The sequence below is a fragment of the Vombatus ursinus genome, unplaced genomic scaffold, assembly GCF_900497805.2.
Source record: "Vombatus ursinus unplaced genomic scaffold, bare-nosed wombat genome assembly UNPS02009573.1, whole genome shotgun sequence".
NCBI lineage: Eukaryota > Metazoa > Chordata > Mammalia > Diprotodontia > Vombatidae > Vombatus > Vombatus ursinus.
This window is the reverse complement of record NW_020949351.1, coordinates 28335655-28360014: the sequence shown is the minus strand read 5'-3', so window position 1 is coordinate 28360014 and position 24360 is coordinate 28335655. Positions and strand designations below refer to the sequence as shown.

General features: G+C 36.2%; 1 protein-coding gene across 1 annotated transcript in view; it reads left to right on the top strand.

Annotated features, from left to right (window-relative positions):
* CARMIL1 (capping protein regulator and myosin 1 linker 1) overlaps nucleotides 1-24360 on the top strand; it is a 366062-nt gene that overhangs the window by 200241 nt on the left and 141461 nt on the right. Inside the window, 3 exon segments of the mRNA XM_027852377.1 lie at nucleotides 11979-12054; nucleotides 19112-19200; nucleotides 20340-20434. Coding sequence (XP_027708178.1) covers nucleotides 11979-12054; nucleotides 19112-19200; nucleotides 20340-20434 — 260 coding nt within the window.

The following is a 24360-nucleotide window of genomic DNA, read 5'->3' as shown; positions in this document are numbered from 1 at the left end:
AAAGTTGAGATGATGATAATGATCATACCTAGCATTTAAATAGAAGCTTGAAGGTTTATAGGCACTTTACACATATCTCATTTGTTCCCCACAACAACCTTGTGAGGTAGGGGGACACTGACCCTATGAAGTAGATAGTTTTTGTTATTCCCTTTTTACAGATGAGGAAATGGAGGCACAGAATTTAAGTGACTTGCCTAAGGTCACAGAACCATGAAATGTCAGAGACCACATTTGAACTTGAGGCTTTCTGTCCTCAGGACCAGTCTTCTATCAATGAAAGTTTTCCCTAGTTAGATAAGAAGATTTAGATTTATTCTGTGACCATATCTGAGTGTCTCAATCCCTCTTTCCAGGGTGTGTGTTTATGTCTGTATTTGTTTTTAGTGTGTACCTTCTATTTTAGTGGGATCATTATTGTTCTGTTTTCTTATTTGAATTAGATTATTTTAATTAGATTCTAAGGAAGAGAATATTGATCTTTTACATTTTCATCTCTCTGTAGTGTTGTGTGTGTATTTTGGTTGCTGAAAGATATTCTAGTGTGAAAATTATAGCAATAGTAAAATAGCTAAATAACATGGCATCCTTGTTAGAAGATGATAAGTAGGAAATATTTAGAAAAATAGCAACCTATATGTCTGCAATGTCCTAATTTTTTAAAGTATGTCCCTCCATTTTGTTTGGGTTTAGGCATTGGTGGGTCCAGGAGGTATTCCTCATAAAGCTCCTGCTATAAATTACTCACAGGGAAGCCTAAAGGACTATGAATTGTCATTTAAAAATGTAATTACACTATAATTTGGAGTAGCAGAGGATGATGGTGAGAGGCACTAGTGTGATGAGGGGAATATATAGCTTTTAATGCATCAATTTCTCTTGTTCTTAGATTTTAAGAGCAGCTACTCTCATCAATCCTCCAAAGACTCAGATATGCATCATTGGGTTTAAACTTGGCTCATAAGAGCCCTGCCAGCAGCTCTTTGCAGACTGGTGCTGATGTATCATCATATTTCTTATCCATCAAGGTGACATTCTTGATGTTGATGCTATCCATAGACAAAGTTTGGGTTATGCTCAGCAAGGTTGTCCTAAGGACATTGGTGCTCTTTTTTTCCCAATGTAAGCTCTGTCTTTTTATTCCTTTTCTCGGGGGAACAGTGAGTTGTTCTGTGTCTGACAATTGGTCGATAGATTAAAAGCCTTAAATACTATTCTCATCCCAAAGCATTTGTGACTCCTAAATCATAAACAGAATCATAGAATATTATTTCTGGAGGAAACATTAGAGATTATCCCGTCTGACTCCTTTATTCTGTGGATGAAAAAATTCATAGTTCAGAGAAATAAAGTGATTTGCCCTTGGTCTGAGAACAGATTAGGTCAATGCTGAAACCCAATTCTTCAGACTCCCAGTCCATTGTTATTTCTAGTTCAGTCTGCTGCCATTAAATGTCTTTGGGAATTATTCTTCTCCTTCAAATGATAAAATTATTCTCATCATTCACACAGTATGTGTGGTGCGGAGTTGATGTTTGACCATTATTTAAATTTGTTTGATTTAAGGAAGCAGCACTTGTCTTTCCATTACTATGAAGGAATAAGTTCTGTACATACAATGTTTTTAGCTCTCTTACACCTTTTCTATTCTTGATATTAAAGAGGAAAAGCATCTCAATTATTCACAGAAATTTGCTGGATACATGTCTTTCAGTGATAGTCACACCAGAAGGAACCATTTTTTGCACATACAAAAGACATGAATGTCTGTAAAACATTGATGTGGCTCTGTGTTCTGACCAAACATACCTCCTCTGTGAACTTACATATTTTTAATTCCAAGATTTAAGGGAAGCTGTTTACAGCTGTGCATGTGAATCAGACAAAGGCCTGATAATCTTCATCTATTTAATTTTGGCACTTGGCTTCTGGGAGTGTCTTAATTCTAACATAGTATAGCTCAGTGGCAATGATTATTTTGGATCAAAAATTTTTGTTCCTAATGTATTCTCCAGTATGTTTCACTGTATCATTGGTTTTCACAATTTTAGCTGAGTGACAGAGGAGCGTGAGTGGTTGACCTGTAACATCAGGAATGGGTCAGTATGAACCCTGTGTGGAAAATCTTGAATAGATCAGATTATGTAGGGCGTAAAGGTGCAGGAAGTATTTCTACATTGTTAGGATTTTTATAACTTTTGCCAGCTTATTTTAAATTTTTTGAAAAAAAAAAGGCATAGCCATTATTGGGGAAGCAATTTCAGAATAGTCCTACAGGAATGAAGCTATTCAGTTGTCTTTTCTTCATCTTAAATCAGAAACTCATTTTAAGTAGATTTTTTTTTTTTTTTTGCTTCCTGTTAGATTTGAGTCTCTTCCTCTAAATAGGGTTGGAATACTGGCATTCATCCATTTCTGTGAAAATAAGAAACTGTCAGTTGTATTTCTTTTCTGATGGTCTAGCAAGAAGTGTGTTGACTCAATAAAAGTATGACAATACCATGCCGTACTCCCAAAAGAACTATACTCCTCCATAAATCAATTGGTGTTAGTTTTCTTAATTTTGCAAGTTGGTAGCACAATGGATAGAGGGCTGGACCTGAAGTCAGGAAAATCTGAGTTCTAGTTCTTCCTCAGACACTTAGTAGGTCTGTGCTTCTAAACAAGTCATTTTTTTTTCTGAACAAGTCATGCTATTTTTAAAAATTTCTGTATTTTAGGTGGGAAGAGAGATTTATAAAATTAGTATGGTTCATTTGGCTTCCTAGTTGTGGTTTGTGTTTCTGTTTCTGTGTTAGCCAGTAACTCTGACTTTACCATTGTTGTGCCTCATTAACAAAACAAGTTCTATTTAACTATATTCTTTTCATATTTGGATCAGATATAGGTTTCTGAAGAATGGAATCATTATATTTATTCTGTCTTTATACAGGAAGGCGCTTTGAGGGAATAAGGAGGATAATGCCAGGCTATCTGTGTGCAGATTAGTCACGACCAGAGTGTCCTGCTCAGGACCAGAGTATTGTGGTGTCATTCAGATGCTCATTTTAAAGAATCAATAGTAACACCATTTTGATAGTACTAGATTTTTTTTTACCTGTTAAAGAGGCTGAACAAAAATAAATGTACTGTTCTTTATCCCAAAGATTGATGACTAGGTTCACTAAAATGCTGATAACTGCTAGCAGCAATGATTACCATCTAGGATCAAAAGTCATACCATAATTAAAAGCCTGCCATGAAGCACAGCATGGCAGGAGCTCAATAAATGCTGTTGGCTTGTGGTGAAAAGCTGCTACCACTTGTCAAGATGGAGGAAATTAGTCAAAATGACAACTATATATATAGAGAAACCTCCATATCATGATGGGAAATCCCAAAGGTGACTGGTAGGGGAAAGCATGATAGCAGAGAGGCTGTTTGCATTGAGACTGGCGTTCACATTGGAAGGTGCAGCCTGAGCACTTATACAAGACAGATGTTTACATATCCTACTTGTTTCTGTGCTCTAAAGCCACTCAGGTGTGAAATTGGGGCCAGTGCTTCCAAGATGAAGCAAATGGTCTAAGTGCTGCATTTTTCATTTTATATTTAACTATAGGCCTTGACAGCAGTTCTGACTTATGAGCTTTCTTTCTCTGTCTTGCCCCATGATCTGGGCCTCCCTGTTCCTTGGCCTTTAGGTTTGGTTGGTTTTTGGAAGTGGTGGTTTTAATATGAGTTAAGTGAAATTGATCCTGGGATCTCTTCATGTTCTAGTAAGAGTTATACCAAGGTGTGTTTTATATTTCTACCTGATTAACTTAAATGGTGTTTAATCCTATATTGAACAGAGTAGTGATCTAACTCCTGGAGCCATTATTATCTTTTCCACTGTTCTTGACTGGAATGTACGAATTTAGATGTGATCACAAATTTAGGATCATAAATTTAGAGCTGAAGAGACTTTAAAAGGTAAATGGTACAGGTGCTAGAGTGCTGGATCAGATGATCAGAGTAAGGATGACTCGAATTCAAATAAGTCCTCAGAGATTTATTAGCTGTGTGTCTTTGGAAAAGTCACTTAACTTCTGTCTCCATTTTCCCATCTCTATAATGGGGATAATAGCACCCATCTCCCAGAGTTGTAATAATTAAATGAGATGTTAAAAGTGCTTTTCAAATCTTAAAATGCTGTGTAAATGCTATCATCATCATCATCATCATCATTATCATCATCGTCCTTTGTCCCTCCTTCATTTGATAGATAAGGAAATAGATAAGGGCCAGAGGAAAGTCATTTGCCCCATTTTGGACAGTTAATAAATAGCAGAGGTGGAATTCAAATCCAGATCCTCTGACTCCACCTCCAGTATTCTTTTCACTGTACTATATTCCCACTTGACAGGTGGAATACTACACACATACACACCCCCATACACACATTGTCAAAGGAATGTCACTTGAAGTCCCACAGAAGGAAACAAATCTCCACATTTAGATTATTTCAGTTCAATTCAATACTCTATGCCAGGCACTGTACTAAGTACTGGAGACAGACATATGATAAAGAAAGACTGTCCTTACCCTCCAAGTTCTTAGAATCCAAAGAGAGAAAACGACCCAAAAAAGGAATCTGGAGCATAGGATGGAACAATGAGGGGTACCTGACACTGTGGGTATGATGATCTGTGAAGGTGAAACCAAAGAGAGCCCCTGGTGCAAAATGGAGTTACCAAGAAAGTTCTGAGCTCTCTATAAAGGAAAGCTTTGGCAGGAATTTATTGCTCTGCATTCTAGCCCCTAATCAGTGGGGCGAGGTCACTGAGGAAGTTGAAAAAGCCTTTAGTATCAAAAATTACTTGGTGATAAGATTTCAGGTAATCAGCTTCTCCTGGGGGAGCCATGATGTTCAGTGGAGTCACTTGGTGTTCCTGTATATACCAATATATTCATAGCAGCGGATGCTTGGGGAATGGCTAAATATGTTGTTACATGAATGTAATGAGATAATTCTATGGTAGAGAAAATAGTGAAAATGAAGAATTTAGAAAGCATGGGAAGACATGTGATCTTACACAAACTGAATATGAACTTATGAACTGAAATGAGCAGATGACTAGGAAAGATATATACAATGACTGCAGCATTGTAAATGTATAGAAAAACATGAAAAAGAAACTGAAATCTCTGTAATTATAATGGCAAAGCTGGTTTCCAAAAAAGTATTGAAAAAAATGTACCTTCCTCAATGTTTTGCTTTCTGTGTGAAGGACTACTTTTAGTATCGGACTCATTGGATTTATCCTTTGATTATGCTATTTTTTTCCCTCAAGGGTAGGTTTACTGGGTAGAGGAGGGATATAGTTGAAAATTAAAAGTGTTGTAAAAACAAAGGCAATCAAAAATTTTTTCAATGTTTTCTTTTTTGTCTTTTTTCATATCATCTTAATTTCCAAATATATTCCTTCCGCATTCTTTCCACAGAGCTAACCCTTGTTTAAAAAAGAAGTGGGAAGAGGGGATGACCAGGAAGTTTGTCCAACAAAACTAACATTAACCTTGGCTCTCTGTTTGTGCTGTTCCACATGAAATACATCTTTTCATCTCTGCTTTGATGCCAGGCTTGGTCATTACAATTGCACAGATTTCAGACTTTTTTTCCTTTCATTCTTCGTCAATTCATCAGTTCATTCTGCATCAATATTCTCATGTCTCTCTGAATGCTCAGTACTTGTTGTTTGTTACTATATAGTAATATCCCATTACATTCGTCTTCCTCTGTTTGTATTTTGGTCATTTCCCTTGTTTCCAATTCTTTGCTTCTGTGCTGCTTGGAATATTTTGGCATGTATGTGAACTTTTTTTTTTGTTTTATTTTTGTTTTTGTTTTGTTTTGTTTTGTTTTTTGGTCATTAACCTTTAACCTGCCTGTGTGTTCTCCAAAATAAAGGACTTTTTATTTTAGTTACTTAAAAAAAATCCACATTGCTTACTTTTGTGATTAGATTAATTCATAGGTCTACCAATAGTATACTAATATACTTTTGTTTCCATACCTGTACTCTGCTTTTTGACACAATATATCAGAATTACCTGTTGATTGATAAGTAAAGAAAAATATTGTATGTAAATGTATTAAGAATAGCTAGCATTTGTATAACATTTTAAGGTTTATAAAGTATTTTGCATTGTTACTTCATTTGATCTTATATAACTATATATAAGTAATATGACTATAAAATATGTTATGAAATTTTACTTTATAAGAAAATGAGAAAGGAGATGGCTTGATTTGCATGTCACTAAGACTCTTGAGTGCTAATATTTGGCCTTATGTCAGAAGTTTTCAAATTTACCTTAGGTAAGTTTTAAACTGTTGATATTTATGCTTCTATTCAAAAAAGAAAATCAACCTATGGGTATTATCTATTGCCTCCAACAGTGCTTCTTGTTTTGATTTCAGTTGAGGAAGGGAGTGCGGAATTGTGGTTTGGTTTTATATGGCCTCATAAATCTGTTTTTCTGCTGAATCTGTTGTTTTAGTTCATGGTTCTGATGGGAGGTTAGTGTGAAGTCTTTATGAATAATAAATTAAGACTTTCATTCCAAAGAATTCAAATTGAGTATGAGTGTATATGTGTGTGTATGAGCACATATGTGTGTATGTGTAGGTGAGCCACTCTACAAAGGTAGAGTGAGTGACTATAGAAATATAGCATGATCTGCAACATGTGAACATGCTTATTAATCTGTTGTTCAAAGATTGTTTTATTATGTGAACCGGAAGTGTATTAAATTTCCATTTGTATATTTGTATTATAACTGAATAGTAGTTTTACCCCTAAGTTAGGGGTGTGAAACCTGCAGCCTTGTGGCCATATGTGGACACGAGGCCACAGGTGCTTCACCACTGATCTAAATAACTGAAAACTATCCATTTCTTGCCATCATCTTGGTTTTCCTATAATATAATGTCTGCCAAGGCATATGAGAGTTACCACTTTTTAATTACTCTTATTGTACATAGGGAAGATATTTTTCAAAGTTTCATGAAACACATTGTTTCAAAGGAAATCTGTTGAGCACTTCATGAACTTAACTGTTTCTGAAGTCTGTTGAAATGCTGTACTTTTTATTGTTGTTTGACTGAAGTTAAAGGATGACTTTGATTCCTGGCCAAAAAAATTCTTGAATATCTTATTAAAGGAATAGCTTATAAACATCTAGAAAAGGAATCAAATCATTAAGTCCTGTTTCTTATGCAAACTGACTAACCCAGGGCAATTCAAGTAACTGGGCAAGTCACATAATCTTTTAGTGCTATCAGGCAACTCTCTAAAATTATGTTACAAAAAAGTTTTTGATCTATATTAGTGAAGGAGTTTCCTAACCAGAAGTTCTCTAAACCAGTGAAATCACAGATCTTCTCCTCCCCAGCAGCAATAAAAAAGGCACTAAAAAATAATGTGGATTCATTAAGAACAGCTCATTCCATACTCACCGTTTTTCCTTTGCTTGGTAAAAAAGGGAGTTCAGTAGACATAATTGACCTTTAGACTAAAGCAAAGAATATCACAAAGTCTCTCATGATATCCTTATGGACAAGATGTGGCCTAGAAGATAACTCGTCCAGGAAGGTAACTTTGGCATTTGTTGAATGAGTGGAACCAGAGGGTAGTCATTAATGGATCAGTGTCCATTTGGGTGATTTATCTCGATTATCATGCTCAGTTCTGGACACTACAGTGTAGGAAAGATGTTGATAAGTTGGTTAGTGTCCAGAGGAAGGTGGCCAGGATAATGAAAATCCTAAAGGAGTATGCCACACAAGAGGAGTTGAGAATGTATAACCTGCAGATGAGAAATTTGGGTAGAGGAGGGATATAGTTGAAAATCCAAGCTGGACCTTGAGGAAAGAGAAGAATTCCATAAGATTAAGATGAAGATGGAGCACATTCCAGGCATGGTGTATTACCTGGATAAAGGCACAGAAGTGAGATAGGATAGAATAAGATCCAGGAGAAGCTGTTATTTCATTTTGGATAGAGCATGCAATATTTGAAGGGGATTCGTATAGAGTAAGAAAGAAAAGGAACAATGAATAAGAACAAGTTCCTACTGTGAGCCAGGCACACAGTGCTAAGTGTTCTACAAATACCTCATTGGATCCTCACCACAGTCCTGCAAGCTAGGTGCTGTTATTATCCCCATTTTGCACTTGAGGAAACTGAGGCAGATCGAGGTTAAGTGTTTTGCCTTGGATTACAAAGCTATCAAGTATCTGAGGTTGGTTTTGAACTAAGATTTTCCTGACTCCAGACCTCAGTTTATCAACTGCACCACCTTGTTCTTCTAATAAGGTTGGAACGTCACATTAGAGCCAGATTGGGCAAAGCCATAAATGCCAGGATAAGGTATTTACATTTTAGAGGCATTAGGAGGTCACTGAATTTTAATACAGATAGTTCTTGCTTTATGGAAATTCTCATTATGCACATTTGACTTTATGTAAAGACTTCTGAAACAAATCTACATTCCAAAAAAACACCTGTATTAACTTTACTACGCAGTATTGTGCTCTCTCTCTCTCTCTCTCTCTCTCTCTCTCTCTCTCTCTCTCTCTCTCCCTCTCCCTCTCTCTCCCTCTCTGTCTGTGTCTGTCTTTATTCCTCCTCTGTCCCTCTGCTTGGCACCTGGTCCTCCCCCCCCCAAAACAAAACAAAACAAAACAAAACAAAACAAAAACACACCTGCCAGGTTAAAAAAAGAAGAATGGACACATGGAAAGACCATTGCCTGCAATGCCACTACCAGATTGGAAGCTTGGCTTGAGGCTGCAAAGAGAGGAGACCTTTGCCCTGTTCTGCCCAACCACCTGTGTGTCTGGCCCCCATGAGTCTGTCCTTGGCCTCCCTCCCCCATGCATGTCACCCATACTCTCTTGTCTTTGTCGAACCTCATTTGTCTGCCCCCCCCACCCCCATTTATTCTTCCAGGTCCTCTATGTTCCTCCTCCTGCTCTTGCTTCTCTTTTCCCAGCCCTTACTTTACTTTGAGGTCTACAAAAGGTCCATTTGCTAAAGTGAGGACTGTCTGTAGAGGCTTTTTAGTGCCCTTCGTGTCTTGGTGACATGGTCAGACCTGTGCATTAAATTATTTTGGCAGCTCTGAAAGATTAATTGAAGAAAGGAGTAGATGGATACTGGAAGGTATGTGTTCAATACAGTAGGCCAGGCATATGACAATGATGTCTTGAAGCTTATGGTGATAGCAGTGTGACTGAAAAAAGGAACTGGTAGTTCAAGGATGCATGTTGAGATAAAATCAATAGGACTTTGAAATGTTTGTTTGTAGGCAGTGAGGAAGACAGATGCTGCAAAGATAAATTGGAAGTGCCTTAAACAGACGCAAGCAAGCTGTGGGGAGAAGCAGATTCTAGTTGGGAGGAGGAGAGAATGGTGGATTTAGTTTTGGACATGTTTAGTTTGAGGTGCTAATGGTGATATCAAGGTCCAGATGCCCTTCAGGTAGTTGGAAATTCCAGACTAGAGCTCAGGGAGAGATTTAAACTGGTTATGTAGAGGAGATAATTGAAAAGGTGTGATTTTAACTTCACCATCCTCACTGCAATGTTAGAGCTGTCTGTTACCTTAGAGAAATCACCCAGTTCAACCCCCTTATTTTATAGATGGAGATTGAGACCTGAAAAAAGTGATTTGCCAAAAGTAACAGAAATCCTATTTGCACCTCTACCTTCTGACTCCAAGTCCAGGGCTCTTTCCGTCACACCACAATGTCCCATGTTACCAATGCATCCTTAGATTATTAGTCGAATTGTCCAAATGTCTGCTGGTTTCCTAGACAGTTTTGAGCTTAAGAAAATTTTAATATTTTAGCTTCATGTTTTAAAGGCTCACTTCACATCGTGAAAGAACTACTTAGCTATCAGAAGTGTCTTTGCATGAAATTCATATAGAAGGTTCTATCCTGCCTAGCAAGTGCATCAGTGGTGTTAAGAGCTGACTGTTAACAAAGCCTTATTTATTCCTGAGAGGCTGTTGCTGTGAGGCCCACTTGCCACACTTCACATCAAACAACAGAACAGAATCTCTACTAATGATGTTCTGAAGTGCTATCGCTGCCCAGGCACAGAAGCTGCCAGGCTGAAGTAATCGTGGAAAGTGATGAGCTGAGGGCAGATTGCCAAAGGTGTGGCTGAATGGTAAACTGTAGGAGAGCAGTCATGAATGAAGGGAGCCTTTGGGGACTGTTTAAGGTAATATTGACCCTGAGAGCAGCTGGAACTTGCCATCAGCCAGCAGTAGCTCATCTTGGAGTACTTTCTCAAGGTGAGACTGTGAGAAAAGTCCACAGAAAATGGAGAGGCACTACAGACATTCAGAGGATGTGCGCTTCCTCAAATCAATGTGAAACTGCTGTTATCAGAATCCCTATTCATTCACAAAGGAATATCATATTAGACAACAGGAGTGTGTAAGCTAAAATGAGAAGATTGTAAACAAATGAACTCCTTTTATTAATTGCCTACTGTGTGCCAGGCAGGAAGTGCTAAATAAACAAGTAAGAAAAAGAAAGACAGTTACTGCCCTCAAGGAGCGTACAATTTAATGGGGGATGACACACAAAAGGAAGCTGAAAAGTAGGGGAGAGAGGGAGATAATGGGGGAGGGACAAGGTACTAGCATTGGGGCCGTGATGATGGTGGAATCGAGGAGTGCAACTGGTGGGAAACAAAGAGTTGTCTGTACTTCTGAACCCTCTTCAAATGGGGCCTTTGGGAGGAGGTGGGCTTTTTGGTTTGGTTTGGTTTGGTTTGGTTTTGCTCAGTCAGAGGGGAAGAGGCTATTGAGGATACTGATGAGGTGTGAGTACCAAAGCCAGTGCAGTTCTGTGATGGTGAGTTTCTTGGTGATAAGCTTTTCCTGGAGAGGCGGGGGCAGGGAGAGGAATGATTATGCTTAGTGCAATGATGTTCATCCTTGGATGCACAGTATATACAAATATACCCTTTATGCATTGACACAGAAGTTTGAATCTGTAGGTAAAAGGCACAGGATGTGCCATGCTTAAAAATGAACATGGGTGAAATTCTTAGATGCGGTTGGCACACAGGACTGTGGGAGAAGAAGTCATGTGTAATTGTCAAGAAGCAGCTGAATGATAAATAATCATCATAATGACAACCACCAACAATTACATAACACTTTGATTTCCAAAATGTTTTGCATATAACATCTCATCTAAGCCTCAAAAAAATCCTGCAAAGTAGGTAATGCAGGCTTTATTTCCCCATTTTGCAGAAGAGCAAAGTGGTGATATAAAAGTGACTTGCCAAAGGTCACTAGTACTCAGCTAATAAGTGTCTAAAGTGATATTTGAACCTAGGTCTTCTTGACTCCAATTCTAGCATATTATCTACTATATTTTCCTTATCAGTGTGCCAAATGTGATACAGCATCAAATTAGGCACAGGCCTCACTTAACAATTAGTAATACTGTCTAGGTTGGCAGGTTCTTATTTCATACTATTCAGAGTATTTCTGGAGAGGAAACGGTTCAAATTAATATCTTAAATGAAGACACTAAGAATAGAAACAGAGGGTTTGTCAATATGGAGTTAAAATTAAAAAGTTTTCCTTGGGCTAGAAGGTGCTTGATTCCACCTTCATTCATTTTTTCTTATGGACTCAGAGTTGAATAAGACATTAAGGGAATCCTAGTCCAGCCTCCATCCCATATGGAAATCCTTTGTGTGCTGGATTCAAAAGGAAAATAGATGTCAGAATTCATCTGTTAGAGAATTGAATTAAATTTTTTAGCTTCCAAAAGTGTTTTGATTTGATGTCCCATTGTAAAGGACAGTAAATAGCAAGCAAATGCAAACATCTCAGATTTACAATAAAGTGGCTACCTGTACAGTGGAAGGGCTATGTTGTGAATTTGTACATGAAATTTGTTCATATTTCTTCTTCTAGAGACTTAATACCTATCGTTGCTGCTCTGGAATACAATCAGTGGTTCACAAAGCTGTCCTCTAAAGATCTAAAATTGGTAAGTGATTTTTTTTTTAAAAGAAAAATCCCAAACCTATACATGTCAGTTTTGCTTTGCTGTGTTTAGATTATTTAAAAAAAAAAAAAGGTGAAGTTTCTTTACCCCTCAGTACAAGAGGCTTGCATCTGTTACTCTTTCTAGAAACGACTTGCCAAGCATTCTGCAAAGCCTGTAATGTGAGATGCTTCAGAAAAGTGCTTTAGCTCAGGTTTTTTAGGTGCTTCAGGCAATTTTAGATTAGACAGGAAGCTCCAACCAGTTGGCAAAAACTGTAAGGGTTACGTTTGCGCAGCTGGTACAGAAAAAACAGATTTTACATTCCTGTCATGGCTTCCTTTTTTGAATAGTCCCTTTTGCTTAAAGTTAGGGAAAAGTTGACTGATGTAGTTGGTCTGGTCCAATAGTAATAATAAACGTTACTTTTTCAGCTGAGGCTTTTATTGTGTGTGTGTGTCTGTGTGTCTGTGTGTGTATGCATGAACACACAGGTGCAAGAGAACCAGGAAATCCAGAGCATCCAATAGTAGGTAAGCCATCAACATGGCAATAAAAAAGGCAAAAAAAGTTTTTTGAAACTGGGGAAACTCTTACCTCAAGGCAGGAATCATCTTGCATAGTTTGGGTTAGGAAAGGAGTTTTGCCTAGCATATGGTCAGTCTAGAGCCTGTAAGTGGCAACAGATGAATCCTGTTAGTGATGTCTGGAATGGGGAAAATGGGATTGGCAGTAAGGAGAGATTCAGTGCTAATCCAAGGGTAGTGTCTCCCTGGTGTGTTGCTTTCTGCTACCCAAGTTTTTCTTTAACAGGTACATTTCAGGAAGGGTTCTGATAGGCCTCTCTAAATTCTAAGCTTTGGAGTTGGACCCAGATCATTAGTCTAACCATGATTGTGTCTACATATCCTCATTAGCATATTATTCTCTTTTTATTAGAACTGAATCACCCATCCTCTCTGTTCCTAGATAACAGTAAGACAAAAACCAGTCAGTCAATAAAGATTTATTAAATGCTTACTATGTTCTAGGCACTGTGCCAAGCTTTGGATTGGTGTCAGAAAAACTGAATTTTCAACTAGTTTCACCATTTGCTAGCCATGTGACTTTGTTAATGTCACTTAACTTCTCATCTTTAAAATGGTATCTATCCCCCTTCTCTCTTAGAGTTGCTATGAGGATAAAAATGAGTTAATGTATGTAAGAAGCACTTGGTGAGAAGTAGAATACTACACAAGTAAAGGGTAGGTGTTTATAATTGTAGTTGTTCATAAAGGATCTTAGAAGCCTGCTAATCCAACCCCCTCTGCTTATGGATGAGGGAAGTGAGGCCCAGAGGTTGAGATTTCCCCAGGTTTCATCCAGGTAGTAAGTCACAGCTAGGATTTGAACCTTGGCCCTCCGACTTCAAAACCTAGCACTGTCTCTACGATACTACACTGCTTCTTGTTATAGCTTACATGGAAATAGGATTATTTTTATTATTAGCAAAATACGAGAATCATCACGTGCCTTCATTATTCCAGGAATACTAGTGCATGGAGTAGTATTATATTATTGGATATTTAAAATATTAGAAATAGTGTAATAGGATTCAGAGATAGAAGGGACCATAGAGATAATTTTGTGCAGCTCCTCAATTTGTGAATCAAGAAAATGAAGTCTAGAAAGATGTAGTTACTTAGACCAAAGGTTACAGAAAAACTGAAAGTAGATTTCATGTCCTGCTTCCAGTTTGGAACCCTTTTCCAGTATTACTGTAAAGTTGAGAAGGAACTTTATTTCATGTTTGTGTCTCATCTGTAGTATTTATTAATATCTATTAACTAAAAGAGGAAGAATGAATGTTGGAAAAATTGATTTAAGATCACCATAAAGATTCAAGATGGTACCATTCTCTAATGTTAGCACAGGGATCTTTATTAGTATAAAAGAAATGACATTATCCTGGAGAGGCCTTCTAATTTGAAAGGAAACCAGCTTTATAATTCACACTGGTACAAAAATGATAAAATTCATTGCTGGTAGGATTATGAAAAAAAAAAGATACCTCTTTACATTACTAGAGAAACTTAAAGGTGGTGGGATCCTTTTGGAGAATAATCTGTTAGTGCACTGCAAATGTTCTGAGTAATAAAACCTATTTAAACCATTAATCCTGTTATTGGCAATATATTCTAATCATGTATTCAAGAAGGAAAAATAAAAAACAAAATACTCAAAAGATATTCATAGCAACAATAATTTTGGAAATCTATACAACCACATTAGGAAGTCCTCATTGACGAAAGGTGTGTTAAACTTGGAATCAGGTAAACTGGGTTCATATGTTGCCTCCAAAACTATTTTTGGTCCCAGTGGACAGGACTTCACATGTCTGAATTTCATTTTCCTCATATGTAAAATGTTATGAGAAAAAATGCTTTATTTAAATGTGAATCAAACTGTATGTGTATAAATTTCCTCATATTTAAAATAGCCTTTGCCCAGAATAACCATTAAAGTCCCTTCCAGATTTAAAGGTCTATGAAATCTATTACTGTCAATATCACCAAATATACCCAGTTTCTCAGAATTTCAACTTTACAGTTACTGCTTTACTTCGATCTTCCATCAACCTCAGATCATTATCCATCTATTTCTCCCTCCTCCATGTTTTTTAGATTCCCCCTTTGCTCTCCCCATGTCCTTATCATCTAGGTTCCTAGCTCATCTTCTTTCTTCTAGTCTCTTTGTGTTCCAGGCTCTCCTAGACATAATTGCTAGTAGTATGCTTCCAACCCGATTAAATTGAAGAAATATTTCAGAACACCCATTGTTGGGTCATGTATGTACTGCAAACCCATAGGGGCTCCTTGTTCCTTCTTATATCACTCTTCAGACTCATTTTAAATATGTCCACTACCTTACCAGCGGCATCTCTTGCTTCTTGCATTTGCCTTTTCCAAAGCTAATATACTTTTACTATCTCTCACATATTACTCATTATTGCTTCTGAGACTTTATCCTTTCCTCCATGTTCACCCACAATGTCCAACTATCTCAGGCCACATTCACTATTTCTTAAAAAGAATTTGCTCAAAACTCACCCTTATTCAAGAAGTCTTCCTTCAATGATACCCACCCCACTCTGATCCCAACACTTTTAATGTGGTGTTTTATAGTATTTTCTTAAAATTGTTTATATGGGATTTTTAATGGTTTTCTAATTACACTTGCATATACACTGTTCAATATATCTATTACTTGTTCTATTGCATCAGCCTCCTGTCTCCAGTTCCCTTATCTTCTCCAATCCATCTTTTATCAAACTAAAATAATCTTTTTTTAAATATAAACATATAAATAAAAATAAAATAAACTTTTATCAAACTAAAATAATCTTAGTGCATAGGTCTGTCTTTTACTCTCATTTAAAAATTAGTTGATGGTTCTCTACTGCCTTTAGGATAAAATGCAAATTTCTTAATTTAGTATTTTTAAGGGCCTTTCCATTCTGTCTCCAACCTGCATGTGTGCCTTCTTGTAATGTGTATTCAAACCCAGGCTCTTCTGTTTCAGGTACTTAATAAATATTTGTTGAATTTGAATTGACTTCCATATAAAATGGCTGCTCTTTCCAAGCAGTCATTCAGTCTATTTCTTTTGTTTCCCCAAACACAGTAACTGGAATTTAGTAAATAGTAAGGTAATTGTCACATTCTACTTTGTTTATTGTCACATGTGTATGCACCTAATACTTTTTTTAAAACTGTGAATTCCTTGAAGGTATGAACCCTATCTGAATCATCCTTTTGTCACTCACAGTGCCATATATGTAGTTGTTATTTAGTAAATTTTTATTGAATAAATGTATGGTTGTAATCATTTCCCATATTTTGCTGCTCAGATACTAACGCGTTAAAAGGAAGTTGGCCCAATTTTGACCAAAAGATTCTTTAATCCCTTATATCCTGGAGTTTTGTTTTGCCCGTGAAATAAACATATTCTTTTAGGTCCGTATTTGTTTCAAGTATTTCTTGAGGGTAAATCATGGTATCCCAGAAGAATATATAGTCATATATTTGGTTTTAGAAGTTAGATGAGTTAACAATTTTTATTGTGACAATACAGAAGAACAGTTTTCTTTCAACATATATAATAAAGGCATTTGGCAAAAAGGGGTGACAATTTGAGAATCAACATGATCGGCATAATGTAATTTGCAGGCATAAGGTTAAAAGTAATGAATTTCCACCGCCATATCACCTGTTTCTTTTGTGATTGCAGAACTATGAATTTCAGTATAATCCATCTCCAGAATTATGATTCCTTTGGATGGAATAAGACAGCATATAGGAATGGTCAGGCACTATTCTTCATGAATATGTATTTCTAAGCTATTTTCTCTTTTCTTTTTTTTTTACTATTTTTTCAAAAGGAAACTTTTATTCCTGGTATTAGACTGAATATTTTCAAGTTCTAGGCACTGTTGCAATAATTGTCAGTCCTATGGTCTATGTGATTAGACAAGGCAATGAACCATAATATTTAAAAATGGTGTTCCAAAAAAAAAAGCCACATTCACTACCACATTTAGTAAAGTCCACAGAGATTTATTTTTGTTTTCTGTTTAGGCCTAAATATTCAATCTTAAAGAATTTACATAGACACTGAGAAAGGAAGTATGGTGCCATAAATAAAAAACTGGCACTTTAAGTGGAGAATATCTCAGCTGAAGTTCCTAATCTTCCATATACTAGCTTATGACATTTAATCTCTCAGTATCTTTGGCTGGATTTGTCAAACTTGTAGCCCACAAAACTCCAGTATGGGTTTATAACTAGATTAAAATGGAATTGGGAAATGTTTTTTGAAAATAAGTAAAAATATATTATAACATAGATAATGTTGATTTGTGGTTTTATAAGTCAATATTCAGCTGGCAGGGATCTATTTCTATTTGAGTTTGACATCACAGCCCTAGACAGCTGTGAGATATTGACAAATTCTTGATCTTTATCAGTAGAGGGAGATTGCACTGTGGGAGCTTTCCAAACTATATAAAGTTTCAGTCTAGATTTTTGTCCACCTTCCCCTCCCCCTCATTAAAATAGCCATAGACACTAAATTGTTATGCCAACTCTTTTTTAAACTTTTATTTTTAATTTATGGAATAAAACAAGCATTTCTATAACAGTACAATAGAAAAGATAAGTGCACATGAAACAACAAATCTACTATGCACAACATGCTGTTCCTTTCAAATATGCAACAGATTATCATGTAAATTTCTTTTTTTTTTCTTCCTGCCTGAGAGATGGTTGAGTTTCTTATCTTATTTTCCTCCTTTCCTGATTATATATTAAACTCATGTATATACATTAGGCCTCTTAAAAGATCCATGTTCTCTGGACACTGATAGCACATTTCACCTTTAAAAATACACTTGTATATGTATGTGTACATATATGCTATATATACATATGCACAATACATGTCCATTTTATTGAATTTTTAAACATTATTGCCACTTCTTCTTTTTTTTTTTTTAAGGCAATTGGGTTAAGTGACTTGCCCTGGGTCACACAGCTAGTAAGTGTTATGTGTCTGAGGCCGGATTTGAACTCAGGTCTTCCTGACTCCAGGGCCAGTGCTCTATCCACCATGCCACCTAGCTGCCCCCATTATTGCCACTTCTAAGTGATTACCATAACAAAAAGGAGACTCTTCCTTGTAACAACAAAAAAAAATACAGTTAAGCAAATCAAATAAGTATATTGGTCATTCCTGGTAAAGTAGAACTTCTGTTTCCCATACTCTCTCTGTATAGATACACCATCACCTCTTTGTTCCCAATCTTCTTGGCCTGCATTCCTTACTTTCAATCCTCTCAAATCAAGATTGGACATAGTATTGATTTGAATTCTGATATTTTTCAGTGTTGATTTTCTTTACTTTATTATAGTCCGTTGTAAATTGTTCATCTGATTCTGCTTGTTTCACTTTGTATCAGTTCATAGAAATCTTCCAAAATTCCTTTAAATTTTTATAGCACAATAATAATTTGTTATTGTGCTACAATTTGTTTTCCCAATACTTGGTATCTACTTTGTTTCCAATTGTTTGCTACCACGAGAAGTGCTATTCCCTATACATGCATATATAGGATATCCCAGAAGGGTTAATATAGTTTTAAGCTATTAACGATATTAAAGCTTAAAATTGCACTAAGACTTTTGGAACAGCACAGAAACATGTACGTATTTATGCATGTAAACACATACATGTGCATGGATATATACATACATGTACATACACATACTTACATCTATCCCAGGGCTGTGATGGAGCCAGCTTAAACCTGTTTCTGACTAAATTTTCAGTATGAGAATTTACACCTTTGAAATCAGTAGATGGTTCAAGTCAGAGCTTGTTTACTTTTTTGATTATCTGGACTTAAGACACTTTTGGAGAAAATGTTAATAATGCACATTGCCTGGGAAGTGTATATAAATGCTTATTTCCTTCCCCCTCTTTCCCTTTCAAGAGAGATGTGGTTAAACATTTATTTACCAGCACATCCTTGCCTGTTTATATACCTATATCTTTACCTATACTTGTGCCTATCAGGTTTCCCTCTTTGACCTCTTTACAGTATATGTCTTATAGCAATATCATTGAGTTGAAGGATACCTATGGTTCAATGACATTACTAGTATAGTTTCAACTTGTTTTTCAGAATTTTCAGATAAGTTTACAGCTCTACCATTTGAGCACTTATTTTCCTCCAATATTTACCATTTTTTGGTTTTTGTCAGTCTAGACATGAATTGAATCTTGAGACTTTTAATTTGCATTCCTCTTCTTAACATAGAATAAACAACAATCCATTCAATTTACTAATGACTAAGATAGGATGCTTTGTCCCATTTTGTAATCCATGCATTGGTTTTTGGGATTGACTAATAATATCTGACATTTATATTGTGCCTTAAGATTTGCAAATCACTTTGACATACTTTGCAATACAACATTTTAATTAGCATTGTGGAATAGTCATAGAATGTTTCTGTTACAGTCCACTGATGTCTGCGAACAAATTTTGAGAGTGGTGAGTAGGTCCAATCGATTGGAAGAATTGGTTTTAGAAAATGCCGGGCTTAGAACGTAAGTACTTACCTGAATACTTCTTTTTAAAATGTACCTCCCACCCTTTTTATTTATACTTTCAGTAAATGCAAAATTTCAAAAGTTTGTCAGCCTAGAGGTATAGAGGATGCTTTTTTAGGAGCAGACCAATCATATTCTTTCTCTCTTTCAGCACTATGAAAGTCTGTGTTTTTAAGCACTTAAAATTATCCAACACTTTGTATTTGATGACCCCTGATGCTTTGGGTTCACTTGATATTTTATCCTTTCTCAGTTACTCTGTTCTGTTGATAAATCTTTACTGCTCCTCTCCATTGGCACATCAACACTTAGATATTCTTCATTTCATGATTAGTAGTCATTTAATGGGCTCTGTCCAGGTCATGATAATCAAAAAGCTTAAATTCGCTGGAACAAAGAATTGTAATACCACAAAGTGTGAGAAGGAGAGAGTTTCTTAATCAAAACATTTAATGCTTTATTTAAAGCTAAACATAACTAAAATAATGATCTTGATTTTGTGATAAATTATAGTGCTGGCAAAAGCTACAATTTTAGCTTTTAAACTCAACAATTAAAGCAATCAGCTTTGCATTCATGAGTAGTTCATGGAATGAGAAATAAAATATAGTGAGCAGCCTGCTACAATTTTCAGAAAAACCAGGTTCAGTGTTGGAATAAAGAAACACACAGGTGCACCAAAATAAATAAATAAATAAAACCTAAAGAATTAGTCATATTTATCCATGTCCAGGGCTGTGGCTATTTTGTTCACAGATAAGTGTTGGTTATTTAATTAAAACATAAGAGCTGCCAAAGACCAGAAACTTTAAAGGAAGGAATACTTTTCTTAGTTTACAGACTGTATCATTTCTTTTTTGGAACTCATGCATTTTTCATCAGTAGAATTGCCTTTTCTTAAAATGGCTTTCTGGTTAATCCTGTAGAACCTTTTTCTGGTCACAGGAAGGTTTATCAAGTCTCCCACTGAGGAAATATATTTACATGTGATATGCCAAGTCTTCACTTGGATGTGGTATAAACTAACAACAAGATTATGAATTCCCTAAATAGATTTCACTCTGCTTCAGCTATTGTATTAACGTCCTAAAATTCTGTATTAATATTTAATCCATACTTGTTTTATTCACTTTCAGAGATTTTGCACAAAAACTGGCCAATGCCCTAGCCCATAATCCCAACTCAGGACTTCACACAATTAACCTTGCTAGCAATCCACTTGAGGATAGAGGTACTGTAATGTTTCAGTTTTTCATTGATACCAGAGTTTTAAGAGGATTAGTGAGTTTTTACTCAGCCTTTCCTGAATAACCGTGTATCACATGCTAAATTTTCCTTGTATCATTAATACAATTGGTTTTTGGCTTTATTTTTTTTAATGACTCATTATTTTCCTTCTGCACTTTATCCTGTAATTAAAATGGTGTTGACCATGACTGTCAATTTCATGGTTTTTTTTTTTTTAAAAACCTGACACCATTTTAAAGTGGTTATAGACAGAAGGGTGGAAACATGTTATTTAAAAAACAAAACTCAATTTTTAGAGATGAGAAAAGGTGAATATTTTGTTAGCATTTTCTGCTTTTGATATTTTCTCTTCTACCCATCATAATTCAATAGCAATTAATAACTAATGGGAATTAGTAATTTCCATTTCGTGTTTTTTCTGGTAATATATTTGACATTCCCCTTTCTCCATATTTTCTGCATTTTTTTATCTTATTCTTTTAAAATAATATTTATGGTATGCTTTTTTCATATTAGTTATTTTCTGAGAAATCCCTCCTTCAGTGAACCTTTCCTCATAACACCGAAATCAGCTATGGAAAAGCAATAAACAGAACGAACATGTTTATTATCTACCAGTATATATTCTGCATTCTGTGCTCTTAGTCCCCACCTGTTTATGAAGAGAAAGGAAGTCTGTTTTATCTTTTGTTCTCCAGAACTGAAATAGTTGATTACAGTTAATCTGAGACCAGAAACTTCTCCTGTTGTTTACTTGTTATTGTTGTTGTTCAGTTGTTTACTTGTTTCTGACTCTTCATGACCTGTGGACCACAGCATGCCAAACTGTCCATGGAGTTTTCTTGGCAAAGCCGTTGGAGTGGTTTGTCATTTCCTTCTCTAGTGAATTAAGGCAAACCGAGGTTAAGTGACTTGCCCAAAGTGTGTGAGACCAAATTTAAACTTAGGTCTTTATTTCTCCAGGCCTAGTGCTCTGTTCACTGAGCAATCTAGCTGTCTCCACATTATTGTAGTTCTTCTTAGTTTGTAGTTCTATGTATTTTATTCTTTTGGTTTTGTTTTCATTATTCTTTGCTATTCTCTACAGTTCTTCCCATGTTTGTATGAACTCATTAATTGTTTACTCAGTGCAGTAATATTCTATTATATTCACATACCACAATTTCATGAACAATTTCCCAGTTGATGGGTACCCAACTTCCTTCTTGGTCATTGTAGTCTCAGGGAGTGTTGCTACTGAGACATTGGTTATCTGTGGGATCTCTTTTCTGTCATTAACCTCCTTGAGGTATATGCCTAGTAGTAGGATCATTTAATCAAATAGTATAAAATAGTTGAGAGTCTTTCCTCCAATACTTCCAAATTGTTTTCCAGAGTTGTTGGTGCATTCATGTCTTCCCACATCTTTTATAAGCTTTGCTCATTTTGTGAGTGTAAGGTTCAGCCTCAGGGTTCGTATTTCTCTTATCATTAATGAATTCATACATTTTTATGTGGTTGTTGATCAGTGTCTGGCACATACTAGAGCCTTTAATAAATGTTTGTTATTGATTGATCATTTGCATTTCTTCTTGTAAGAATCCTTTGTTTACTTAAGTGATAGAACCTACTCATTCCTTAAAACCCTTAAGTTCTATTTCTTCTATGCAGCCTTCCTTGACAACACTTAGAACACAGTGCTGCAACCCTCCCATCTAGGCAAATCAATGGCTAAGTGGATAAAGTGTTAGGTCTGGATTCAGGAATGCCTGAGTTCAAATCCAGCCTCAGTTACTTACTAGCTATGTAACTTTAGGCAAATCTTAACACCTCTGTTTGCCTCAGTTTCCTCAGCTACCAAATAGGGATAATAATAACACTGACTTCCTAGAGTTGTGCAGATCAAATAAAATAATATTTGTAAAGCACTTAGTGTGGTGTCTGGAACATTGTAGGTGATTGATAAGTACTTATTCCCTCCTGCTTCCCTATCTAAGAACTCTGTTAGCATTCATTGTGATTATTTTTAATTTGGCACATATTTCCTGCCTTGTATTTTTGCTTTTTTTTTTTTTTAAAAAACCATGTCTTCTATTCCAAATTGGATTATGTATTCCCTTAGGGGAAAAAAGATGACATTTATACTTCATACACTTAACGTCCTGTAGCCCTTAGCCAATACCCTTACAAGTAGGGGAACCTGCTAGAGCTTGTACTCTCCTGGCATTATCTTGAAAATCCTCGATTACTATCACTGTACCATGGTGAAGTATCAGTCAGCCATTTTGTGATATGATTTTGTTTACACTATTCATGTTTTTAATAATCCCTTTCTATAAGAATAATAAATCATTAGATCATCCTTGAACACATTCTGAATTAGTGGAATCTAAATTAGTCTACAGAAGCTTGTTGTTCATTCATTTCAGTCATGTTCAACTCTTTGTGACCCCATCTGAAGTTTTCTTGGCAAGGATACTTGGCTTACTATTTTCTTCTCTAGCTCATTGTATAAATGAGGAAGTGGAGGCAAACAGGATCCAGGGACTTGTCCATGGTCATACAGCTCATAAGTGTCTGAGGCCAGATTTGAACGCAGGAAGATAAGTCTTCCTTACTCCAGGCCTGGCTCTCTATCCATTGTGCCACCTAGCTGCCCCTTAAAAAAGCTGTCCTATCATAAACAAAGTCGCTATTGTTTAAACCTTAAGATTCTAGCATGGCATTTAAAATGGTGTTCTCTCTCCATTCTATACTTTGCTCTTTCTGCTTACCAACACTTTGTCTCATATTATAATTGGCAGTACATATGAAATTTTTCATGATTCTACTGTTGGGTTTGATGTCTTTTGTGTGGCCAGAATAACATGGCTAAATTAATAGCCCTTTTCTCCCCTGCCTTTTCCTCTCTCATACGCCCATACTCAGAAGTCATCCTCATCTTCTTCTTTGTTGTCTTCTTTGGCATAATCTCCTCCTCCTCTTCTTTTCCTTCTCCTTTTCCTCCTTTCCCTTCTCATTCTCCTTATTCTTATTCTTCTAAATTTAATTCTTCTTCTCCTTCTTTTCCTTCTCCCACTCCTTCTCCTCCTCCTTTTCCCTTCATCTCATATGTCCTATTTCAGCTGTACTTACTTAAGCCACCTTCTTTGCCTGAGTCTCATCACTTTATCATTGTTACCCTGGCCTTTGCTGTTGTCTAACCATTTAATGATCCTTGCATTGATCCCTGGCTATGTGTGGGGCATGGGGAGGGTCCTACAGATTCTGAGACTTCCCCCCACTTACCTGCCTACCTGACTCTATTTTCACATTTCTCGCTGCTCTACTCCAGCTTCAGAATTTCCTGATTTTTTTTTTTTTTATGTTCTACCTCTAATCTTCTTGAATACGAAGCCTGTTTACAGGGGAAATGAAATCAATTCCTCATGGGACATTTTTATTATTGCTAAATATTCCCAAGGTAAAAACTAGAGAATAAATAACGTGATGGTGAAGATTCAGTAAGAAACACAGTTTAGTGTAAAAAACTTATATTGAGATTTCAGTCTAGGAGAAGTATTTGGGGTGATTAGACTTTTTATCACTTTTATTGACTGCCTATGTTACTTCTGAAAGCAATTAAAAGTACAGTCACAGAGTGTTTATGTTTTTTGGACCTCAGTTCCCTTATCTGAAAAATGAGAGCAATGGATTAGATCTCTGAAGTCTGTGAAGTGACATTACCAAAATTGGATTGTGATCATTAGATTTGACAAGGCACATGCAATGCTGTAGGAAAGCAGCACACTCCTTGTTTGTTCAAGCCACATGAATATTTGGTCACTTCCACACACTCTCGGCAGGGAGGCATTGGCTATCATGTCCTGTCTCTCTTTTACTAGCGCCAGTAACATATGTACTATCATCTGGTAGAAGTTATGGTTATTC